Source organism: Scophthalmus maximus, chromosome 22 (genome assembly GCF_022379125.1).
Source record: "Scophthalmus maximus strain ysfricsl-2021 chromosome 22, ASM2237912v1, whole genome shotgun sequence".
NCBI lineage: Eukaryota > Metazoa > Chordata > Actinopteri > Pleuronectiformes > Scophthalmidae > Scophthalmus > Scophthalmus maximus.
The window spans coordinates 8,671,652-8,683,786 of NC_061536.1; the positions used below are offsets into that span (position 1 = coordinate 8,671,652).

General features: G+C 40.1%; 1 protein-coding gene across 1 annotated transcript; it reads left to right on the forward strand.

Annotated features, from left to right (window-relative positions):
• Positions 1-216: 216 nt before the first annotated feature.
• slc39a4 (solute carrier family 39 member 4) lies at positions 217-8,602 on the forward strand. Its single transcript, XM_035620923.2, has 12 exons — positions 217-766; positions 3,089-3,418; positions 3,796-3,997; positions 4,219-4,373; positions 4,823-5,006; positions 5,348-5,520; positions 5,766-5,948; positions 6,300-6,398; positions 6,701-6,755; positions 6,859-7,011; positions 7,109-7,296; positions 7,856-8,602. Exons 1-12 carry the CDS (start codon positions 554-556, stop codon positions 7,982-7,984), a joined length of 2,064 nt encoding a protein of 687 aa, XP_035476816.2. The 5' UTR covers positions 217-553; the 3' UTR covers positions 7,985-8,602.
• The last annotated feature ends 3,533 nt before the right edge of the window (positions 8,603-12,135 follow it).

Genomic DNA, 12,135 nt, shown 5'->3' on the forward strand with positions numbered 1-12,135 from the left:
TATAGCTATGGCAAAGGAAGTTTATTAAAAGTCCCTTAATTAAGACTTAATAGTTTTAACAGAGTCTTTCCCCATTTGTTTCATTTTCTCTTTGAACATTTATAACAGTTGTCTTTTAATTATATTGAATTCATGATTTGTTTTAATTGCTGGTGAAGCACTTTGTAATCTCTCGCACTTTGTAAACGTGCCCTGAGAGATGCTGAATCAAAAGTCATTACATAAATCATAAGGCTGGACTCTGATAGGCCCCGCGTGGACGTGATGTGGAGGTCTCTCCTCTGCCCTCAACAGGTGTCAGCAGCTTTAATAGACAGGTGCGGGGCCTCGCCAGCCACGTCTCAGCCAATCACAATCCAGAGTCGAGGTCCATTGGAAGTGCAGTGGTGTTAAACTGATAACAGCCGAGAGCTGAGTGAGTATCTCTAGAAATACCTCGGGACCGTATCAGCCTCTATCTGCCTGTGAGGCGCCACCTCTTCTCCATTCTAGGTCTTTGTATATATATATATATATATATATAAAAGTAATTTTTTTCAAAGAAAGTTTGAAGATGTTTTCCTCCGCGCTCCTCCTTCTGCATCTCTCCGCCGCCTGGGGTCTGTTCGGTTCTGTGTCGGGCTCTCCCGCCGTGGAGCAAGTCTACGGGGACGTGGCCGGCGTCGTGTGTCCCGGAAGGCGCGTTCTGACCGGGGAGTCCCTCCGCTCCCTATTTAATACACTGGAGAACCGTGTGCAGTGCGGCGGCGAAGTGTCGTGTGGAAAGGTAGGTTTTATTGGGCTAGGTCCTCCGGCATATCGGAGAGCCGTGTGGCACAGTGCCGGTTCTGAGGAGGGGGGGGTCAAGGTCCACGAGGCGTTAACCGGCTGCAGCTACATGCTGACTGACCCGACGACCCCACTGGAACACTGGGGGTCTTCTAGGGAATATTTCACCACGAATATAGTAATATAATATATAATATGTAATATATTAAAGTTATGGAAAGTTATGTTATCATATGGATTGTGCGTGATATCACACTGTAATGGAGACAAGTCATGATAACCGACAGACTTATTCTGCAAAAACATGAAAATAACTTAAAGGCATTGCAACATTTGATTAACATATAATCTAAGAAGCATTTCGATTTTTTTAAAAACTTTTTAAAGAAGAAGAAAATCCCTGTGAACCTGTAGATGTATAGGCCTGTAAAATGATCATTATCATTATCATTATTATTATTATTATTATTATTATTATTATTATAATAAGGCATGGCAAGTTTATTTATATAGCACCATACATACACAGTAACTCAAAGTGCTTTACAGAGGCATTGACATACATTACGACAAAGACATACAAATTTAGAATAAAAGCAACATTTTAAGACATTAAAATGAAAGCGCTACACTAAAATAGATATTAAAACTATAGCGATAAAACATGATATAATAAAAATAAAAGTGCATTTAAAAGACAAGAATTAATTATTAAGATTAATTTATAGCAAAGCTGGATTAAAACTATCACTTTGCAATTAAACGTAGCAAGGAGTTGTGTTATATAGTTGCCGTCAGACACTGGCCATTCAATTGCTTTGGATTGTCTTAATATATTTCACATGAAACTAAAGATATCTACCTTTTAAAAAAAAAAAATGGTTATTTAAAATAATAATAATAATTGTTGAAAATAATCAATATTAAAGCCAGGCTTTCATTACTCTATCTGGGCATGGGTTTGACAAAAGGCAACTCTCAAAACTTAGCAAAACAAAGCATCTTGGTGTGATTTTAGTTTTACGCAACAATCTACTATTATTTTATATATATATTTTAAATGTATAGTGAAAAGTTATTATTGTCTGTTTATTTTCTGAAGGGCACTCCAGGTGTTTGTTGGCAACCTGAGTGGACCCTTTGTATGAATGAGTGAGTGTGCGTGTGAGTCCTTGAATTTCCTGTTCGTCAGCTGTAATCTGCACGGATGGACAGTGCGTGGTCGATAAGCATCAATGTGTGATACAACTCGCCCAAAGCTGGCATTGAATATAACAGAGAGAGAAAATAATAAGACATATAAAAGTGCTTTAGTGCACAAATGATAGACTTAATATTACTCATAAAAAATGGTATCAAAATATGATTTTGTGACACAGGCTTATGAATGTCCTATAATAAGTACTGTGTCGAACTTGATCCAGTCAATAATAAAATACATAGTAAAATAATAAACCTCGTTTGACCCACAGTTAAAGTCTATAATGTCACCGTAGCAGACAGTTTGACCTTGTGAGTTCATATTATAGTCACAGCTTTACTTCCTGTTCGGACAGTTTAAAGGGTCAGTTCTACTAGTATTCATGCAGATATATTGGCTTGTATAGGCCAATATATCAGGTCTCCCTCTACCAGTGTAATTTGTTGGTTTAAAACATCCGCAGTATTAAAAGTGTCAAATACCCTGGATAATCTGTTGTTGGTTTACATTTGGACTATTTAAAGTTACGAAGTAAAGAGCAACCAAGACACTGCTGAATTTTTTTTTTAAATTTATCTCTATGGTATTTCGGGCAAATTAAATAAAAACTATATTCATGGTCAATTCCAACAACAGTTATGTAAGAATATGCTTTTATTCCTGTCATTTAGATGAACCGAAACTTTGATAAAAGCCCTTTTTGTCCTGAAAAATCAGGATAAGTGTCAGGATAAATAGGTTACCAGTAATTTATGGTGTCATCTTTCATCTATATTGTAGCCTACATCCCCATCGTCTTGTTATCTGAAAAGGTTGTTTAATAAATTATAAAAGGTAATAAAAAAGGCTGATATCTAGGGTTTGACTACAGGTTCTTGTAAATTATTTGTAAATAAAACTGTAAAAAAAAAAAAAAATTAAAAAGATTTTAATTGATTGATTTAATTGATCCAGGGCCGTCTGTAGCAACTCTTTTTTTTAACATGTATGTTTTTAATAAAGGCCAAAATTCCCTGGAAATGACTTGAATTAACAGAATAAATAACAATATTCTGTTACTTACATTAATATGCATGTACGTTTTTCTCTGTCTGTGTGTTTGGTCTGCTGTACGTGCAGTGTAATCTAACAGATGGCGTTCACCAGCTGATCGGCAGTAACTCCATCCACGGGGGGGATGAAAGTGGAAAAGTCAGCGATAATGTGACCATCAGCGTATCGCAGTTCACTGACCTCACCTCTGGCAGCGTCCTGTACCTAACGTCCCCTGACCTGGTCTGCACCGCGATCAGTCAGGGCAGGTGGGGCGAGGAGACCGAGCATTTCCTGCACAAATTTGCGCATCATGAAGACCACAGGACACAGCACGGCCATGAACACATAGACGTTCACGGACTAGAGGCTCTGCTTCAAGAGCTCCAACGCCACTATGAGCCATCACACAGTGAGGTGAGCTCAGGACTGCAGCAACAAATGTATTGGTCCATTAAACCCAAAGAAATATTTAGCGTTTGATCATCTATGGTCATTTTATTGATTGTCCCCAGCTATAGATAGTTAAAGACGTTTTAGGTCCCTTCTGTCTGGTCAGGTCCCTTGAAATAGTCCTGGCTGAAGTGACTTAAAAAATAATTACTACAAAAGTTTAAGTTTAATCAAGTTTAGACTTGAAAGATGTAGATGTATTTACAGTTGTCCTGAGAACGTTTTTAATCCCACTCTACAATGCATGGCTGAACTACTCTCTTGTAGTCGAGTGCATTAGTAAAACTCTGTCATGCCTCTTTCTCCTCGTCTTTCCTCTTCATCACCACCGCGGTAACCAGAGCTGTCTAACAGCCGATGACATCATGACAGAGGTCAACGCATCGTTGCCAGAGCAGAGACAGGAAGTGGGGGCAGTTTTGGGACGCATCCTGTATCACGCTCTGCAAGGTCACTGCTTCATCGGCCAGCCCCTGCCCGAGGAGAGCTTCTTCCTGGACTACATCATGGACCGTCTGGGGTCGGAGAACTTCACTGTCGGTGGTAAATGTCCTGCGCGAATAAATATGGACACAGCCACATGCAAAGACAGAACTGCAGAAATAATTATCGCTCAAAAAGGAATACACTAAAACTATTTGAACACACTTCTTTATTCGCTACATTTCTTTGTTTGTCATTTGTCATGTCACAAGTTGTTGCCATACAGTAAATGTACCGAACAGCCACATGAATCTGATGGTTGTTTTGTTTGTGCCCTGCAGATTTGGAGGCTCTGATGAGGAGTCTGAACATTGGGCATGATGAACACGACCACCACCACCACCACGATGAACACGCCGGTCATGACCACAGTGGTGCAAGGCGGAGGAAGAGGAGCATCCATGAACATCATCAGCAAAACACCACCTGGGATCAGGTAGCATGCGAGCACAAGAGAATAAGAGTTAAAGTAAAAAAAAACTAGCATTTTGTCAGCACGTGAAAGTGAAATTGTAGGATTCAAACTATAATTACAAACAGCATCTGTGTGTTGATCGGCTGATCTCAGTACCTGTGGGGGGGCTCAGAGAGAAAGAGAACCAACTTTAGTATTAGAAGACCGTTATGGGCATTTTCACTATTTTCTGACTTTCTATAAACAAAAAAAATGTATCAATTAATTGTGTAAATAATGGGCAATATAAGTGATTATGAAAATAATCATTAATTGCAACCCTAAAAATAATAATCTGACATAAAATGCTGTAATAGGCGACAAGTGTTTTTCTTTTTATTAAGTCCACAGTGGTTGTGATGAACACACATATACAGTATATCAAAATGCCAAATTTTACTACAGTACCTCACCGATCATTTCTCTCCCAGCGCTGCTTCTTGGCGGAAGAGCTGCTCCTGATCTTTGGTCTGGAAGCCAACACCTCTGCCTCCTCCGGTCTGGGTCGGCCCGACGTGGCTCGGCTCAGCCCTGCGTTCGTCCAGCAGATCCTGAGCGGAGCCTGCGCACACGTCACAGAACAAGTGAAACCAGATGAGCTCACCAACGCTGAGAGTAAGTGCATGTTGAGAATTTTGGGTTGCAAATACATAGGTCGTAAATAATTTTGGGTCGCATATTTTCCAAGCCTTTAAGTTGATCTCACACACACACACTCTCTCACACACACACACACACACTCTCTCACACACTCACACACACACACACACACACACACACACACACACACACACACACACACACACACACACACACACACACACACACACACACACACACACACACACACACACACACACACACACACACACACACACACACACACACACACACACACACACACACACACACACACACACACTTACCCCTCTCCCTGTTCTTTCCTCCTCTCGTAGGATACCTCTACGCAACGCTCGCCAATGCGTTGATAACACTGATGTCCATGTTTGGCATTGTGCTGCTGCTGTGTACCGCCTGTACCAGTGTGTTCCAGTTGTGTATCCAGTTTTGCATCAGCCTGGCTGTAGGTTCACTGACTGGAGATGCCTTACTGCACCTGCTACCCATGGTGAGTGATTTTAAAAGTTTCACAGCTGCATCGTTGTTTTTTTTAAAGGCTAAGAAGACCAAAAACTATAAAACAAGATGGGTTCACATTTTAGATTGGGTTTGGAGGCTGTGCAGTGATATTGTATTCATCATAACAATTATACCTCACCAGGGCTTACCAGTTTTCCCAGGACATTGACACTCATGTCGGTTTTTATGCAACATATGTTCAGCTTGACCTCTCCTTGTGGTCTCTGTGTCCAGGTACTAGGTTTACACGTGCACGGAGACCATGGTGGCAGCCACGATCACCAGGAAGAAATGCAGGACTACCTCTACAAGATGATGGTTGTGATGGCTGGGATTTTCTACTTTTACCTGATGGAGACAACCTTCTCTCTGATCGCATACAAAGGGAATCACCACCATCACCAACACCATCATGCGGTAAATTAATTTTTATTTTTTTTTTAGCATCATACACAGCATTGTGCTGATAAGAATATAAATGTGGGCCAAACACATTTCACACAAACAATTGTTTCCATTCTTTTTCATTAAATTAAAAACGTTAATAGCAGGGACCTGTCAACAGGTAAATCTTGCAAAAGTAGGTAATGAATATTTAATAATCTTAAAGTAGTACCAGCTACTTTTCTTGAATCCTACTAATCTTACTTCCAAATTGTTGCAGCAGTGAGTGTTCAAAGATTTTACCCATACTAAAATGTTGTATTTCCCCCCTACGATCTTTTATCGTCTTTAATCAGCCGTCTCTCTTTCTCTCTCTCTCTTTAGGAAGAATCTGAGCCTCACCACTGTGACCACGGGAGGGTTTTAGAGATGTATCAACAGGAGAGGAAACTAAGAAACAAGTCGACATCAAAAGCAGACCTGGTGAGAAACATACGTTCACGTCTCGGGTGCAATCAAAACTGGGAATGAAAAGAGTGTCGATCCAATCTCCTCGGACAAATTTCAGGAGGATCTAATCCACCTGCACAGAACAGGGTGGTACAAATACACAGTTACAGACCTGGCCATCGTATTCAACTGGTCTATATCGATACTGACAATTGTTGGACTTACTGAAACTTTCGGAGACGTCAGCAAAAAAAAAAAATAGAACCTGTCAATCACAGGATGTGTTACTGAATGTTTTCAATGCAGTTACATTTTATGTAACATGTACATTTCAGGTTGGCTATGAAGACAACGGGAAAACACTTGCAGAGCCGAAGGAGCGCACACGAGGCGAGTAAACACAAAACCAAGAATGATATCATCAAATTGTGAAGACGGTGTTAATTATTGTGGCACCACCGCTAACAATAACTTTGTCCGCCTGCCTCCGCAGAACAGCGTCTGCTGCCTTATATGATAACTATCGGTGACGGGATCCACAACTTTGCGGACGGCTTAGCAATAGGTGCAGCGTTCTCCCTGTCATGGAAGTCTGGTTTGGCTACGTCACTGGCTGTACTCTGCCACGAACTACCGCATGAACTGGGTAAAGAGCGAACCCAAAGGCAGGAAGTGTCCGGATATTTTATTTCATTAAAGAAAATTCTTAACATCGTCATCCTGTTGTTGTTGTTCCTCTTTAGGAGATTTTGCCATTCTGCTGCACAGCGGCGTGTCTGTGCGCAGGGCGTTGCTGTTAAACTTTGCCAGTGCCATGACCTCGTTCATCGGCATGTATATCGCTCTGTCTATCGCCACTGACCTGGCAACCAAACAGTGGATAGCTGCCATCACCGCAGGACTCTTCCTCTATGTGGGACTCGCCGACATGGTGAGTGTGATAACAGAACGAGTCATGTATAAAGGACCTGCAAAGAAAGGTGATCCTCCTGAGACCCCGCCCATTCACTCTACAGTAGACATTTTGTTCACATGCATCTCCTCTTACCCTTTTGAGCTACTCTATCAATCCCTGTTGTATCTTGAAGAGGATATCCTGGGCTTCCAGTGATGTCTCTTGTGATAGCCTGGAATGCTGGGAACTTCCTCTTCCTTTTCATCCAAAATGGATGGAGTTCTAAACACTCAAAGGGACTCAAGGGTCCCATCAAACCATTTGGACCTAAAACGACAATTTGTTCAAATTTGTTCAAGTTAGAAAATATACTAACATCCTTGTAATCAACTAGCAAATGAAACAACACAGTTTAGATTCCCAAGCAGAATGAATTCTTGGTTAAATATCACTATACAGCTCTAATTCATTTTAAGATGCTTTGTTAACCCTAAATAGATAGGAAATCACTAAAAATGAGAAATTGGAAGACACATTTTTTCCTTGGTTCCCTGGAGGTTAATTAACTTCACTCTAATCTCCATCCTCTCTCCAGCTCCCCACCATGGTCCACATCAGCAACAAGAGGCCCTGGCTGATGTTTCTGCTGCAGAGCGTCGGCCTTCTCAGCGGCTGGGGTATTCTGCTATTGTTGTCTATTTACGAAGAGCGCATCAGCTTCTAATGCGTGGACTCCGGTCACGTACAGTACGCCAGCACATTGGTGTGCCCCATTTCTGGTACAATATATGCAGACTGTAAAATTGATGAATGAACAACGTACACAGTGACATTTATGCACATTCCACATGAGTAACCGTGATGAGACCTTTGGAACAGACTGAAAAAGCAGGGGGGGGGGTGGGGGGGGGAGTAGTAAGACCACCTCCAGACGTCCTCACTAACAAGAGGGTAAAGAACCTCTCAGGTGTTGAATTAATACAGTCATAGAAGTTCTTAAACAGTGATTAAAATTAGATGTGTTTATTATTATCTACTTCTCTGACAGTCCCCACTGAAAGTGAATATGATAAACTTTGTGAAAGGCAGGATTTATTACAAGACTTGAACTGTAGAGTACCTATTAAACTTTACTCTCACAGTAGATATTATTGTTTTCAAATGAAACGTGTCAATAATGTAAGATCTTCTGATGGGGGGAAAAGAAAACAAGATGTCTAAGTTTTTACCAATGCAACATTGGTTATTTGTTCACTCCAAAACAATTATATTGACTAAAGTACAGTATATCTTTTGTATTTTTCATGTATTTGTTTGAAAAATTAAAAAATCCTGAGCCTCATTATGTTGTTGAAACTGGTTTCAAGAACTGGACTTATCTGTCTCATCTAATCTCCTTAACATATGATCATCTTCATTAGGGACAGAGTCCACTGACAACACATTGCACGAAGAGAGACATACACTCACCAGGTATTAAACACCTGTACACTTGCTTATTGGTGCAATTATCCAATCAGCCAATCACGTGGCAGCAGGGCAATGCACTAAAATCATGCTGATAAAGATCAGGAGATCAGATTAGATTTGGTTTGAATCTCACTTGACGGAAAGGAACTAGTTTGTGTCTGCATATGAGTTAACAAAGTTACATGTGGAGTTCCCCAAGGATCCATTCTGGAGCCTCTTCTGTTCAACATCTACATGCTCCCACTAGCTTAGATTAAGGAAAACGACAATTTTTTTTTACCACAATCAGGCAGATGATTAAAAACAACAAACCAAGTCAGATAATTCCAAAGTCAACCTACTATCATCGTGAGAACATATTGAGGATTTGTGTCAGCAGAATTTGATCAGACAGCTGCAACTGATTCAGAAACTGTTGCTCAATTCCTCAAGAAGACCAAGAAAATGTATCATGTCACTCCAGTTCTTAGATTTTTACTCATATTCTAATGCCTACTTCCAGCATAATACTCTGCGTCACAAAGCAAAGGTTGAAAAATTGAAAATTGTTTCAAGAACATGAGAATGAGTCCAGCGAACTCCGGTGGCCTCCCCAGTCACTAGATCTGAATCTAATGACACCTTTATGATGTGGTGGAACGTGACATTCGCAGCATGAGAGTTTATGTGATGAAAGTCATGTCAACATGGAGCAAAATCTCAAAGGAATGTTTCCAACATCTTTTGGCGTCCATGCCATGAAGAATCAAGGGCTTTGTTGACAGAAAGTGGAGGCCCTACCCAGTGATGGAATGCTCACTGGTAAAGCTGCATGACTCAAGGGATGTACATACAGTAAATGCTAACATGTCTACTTTCTCTCAGACAAAATGGAACAATTTAATGACAACATGTACGGTATGTTGTGTACTTATCCTTTCATCATATGCTGTAAAAAAAAAATGACAGTGATTGCACCATGTGGCTGTTGACCGAGGAAAACTGGATTCTCCTGATGTCAGCTTTCCAACTTTCTACAGAACATTTCCACAGGTTTAATGAACCCAAACTCGTATAACTTTTCAAATAAAACTGTTGATAGGTCCAAAACTGAACCTTGGAGCATCTTATACTTGCTAATACATATTTTACAGTAGTTTCCTTGTTGGGTAATGCTCCAACTCTGGAAAGCAGGATGGGAAGTTTTACAAGTTCATAAAGAAGTTCATGAAGCAGTAATCCAGTGATATAGAACGATGAAAGGAGCCATGAATAAAATGGCTGTTTTTGTTTTTTTATTATTGTCAATACTGAGTCATACAATTTCGAACCCCTTCCAAACCAATTTTAAAAAGAACCAAATAAAAACAGCTTGGTAAAAGATAAAAACGTAAATGTTGACTTCCTGTGTTACTGTAATGTCTGAAGTGTAAATGATCCCCTATGAGAACACATACAGTAAATAAAGGTGGAGCCATTAACAATACAATGAGTGTTGAGATCTAATGACTGTTATTAAGGAGAGATGATAAGTGAGGGACATCCAGCTGAGTCTATGACAGTGCATTTGATTGCTAAGAGGGACAACTAGAGCATACAACTGTTGTCATACTGCTCATATCCCATATTTAGAGGTCTGTAATTGGGTGTGTAAGTTGTACTGAGTGATGCCAAGTCTAGTCGAGTATGTGAGCTCTGAGCCTTCTGTCGCTATCCCGTCAACAAAACGTTCCATTAAAGGTTCCACACTGTGAATTGTTTTTCAAAATGTTTTCTGAAGGAACGTTAAATGATAAAGTTATAAAAATTAATCTCTCTCTCTCTGTGGGAAACAGCCTGTTGTAAGTCATTGACATCTTGAGTCACTACAAGATGATCCAAATGTTCTTACCCTTCTTCCTCTTTCAAACATTGTTATGCGCTCCACTGCAGCGGTTTTCAACCTGGGGGTTAGGACCCTGCTAGGGGTCCCAAGATTCATTATTGGGGTCATTAGATGAAGAAACAAAGTAGGAATGAGGAAAAGAATATATCATATTTTTACTATGGAAATTATAACTTTTATAACTTCTATTCTTGTTCTTTTAGAGTTCAGCATTTACATTTCATACAAGTATCAGGGTCAGCTGAGTCTTCTGTTCCTATTTTCATATTTAGTTTGAATCTACTCTGCTAAAGCACCAGTCTTGTTTAAGAATAAACATTCCCAGGGAGTGGCTGTTTGCTGATTGTACATCGATCACCGTCACATGACCTTCTTTACCTAACCTTTCTGGGAACGGGTGACACAATAGCCCACTTGTTTTCCCGTTTCACCCACAGAGGTATTTGTACTATCACATAGATACACAGCTATGTTATCGATCCCCAACTGGGAAATTTCAGTAAGCTCAGCTTTTGGTGTTGGCCATTGGATGAAGCAGATTCAAGTTACAGGAAAACTAATTTTTCAAGCCTTGATTTTGGTCATGGGGTTGGCATGTCAACATTCCCAACAAAAAAAAAACGAGAGAAAGAAAAGGGTTGCTGCAGCATTCTGGTTTAAATAACCCCTCCACCGATATTTGTAGATTGTGGAAAGATGACTCCCCACTATACATGTGCCCACTGGACAGATTTCTTGACATTTTACGACATGATGTCAGAGTCAAAGCAGATATGTAAAAGCCAGAGTCCACTCTTGAAACAAACCACAGAAAGCAGGTCAGGCTGCCACCCCAGCCATGCAGCTGCATTGCTGATTTTCACCCTGAATGTTAGCATGGTTGAGTTTTAAGATAGATAAGAAATACCACTCTCAAACCCGGGAGGCAGTTAGCCTAGCTTCGACTAGAAGTAGCAGTTAGTTGAATTTTGAAAGTCGTTTCCACTCTTTGTGCTAAGCTAAGCTTATATTTAACACACAAACATCCGAGAGCAGCATGAAAAGCAAGATTATTCCAAATGATGACAAAACTGTTTCTAGCGCAGGTCATCTTTTATGAACGTAATAAACAGATTTGCTTACTTTCACAACTGCTCTTTAAAGTAACACGAGACAATTGATCTTAGTATTGTGAAAGTTTATGACTCACAAGGTCAATGTGTGTCTGCTGAAGTTGAGAAAAAAAAATCACTTTCAAGATACTCGTCATAACTGATTTTTTGGGGGGTTTCAAACTAGAGTCACAAGGAATTCCAGTCACTACAAATCAATATTTGCATTCTGATCTAAAGTTTCTTTCTTTACGAGTAAACAGTGATATTGACACAGAGAACTTGGGGGATTTTTCCACTTCCTCATATCAGTTCATTTCTGGGTCAGGAATTTTCTTTTCTATGAGTTATTAATTTATGTGAATATAAAAAAAACAATAAATACTTCCTCTGCCTTGTGGTATCCTGGGGTGATTTTCCGGAGATATTTTTACATAAATTACTTCAAGA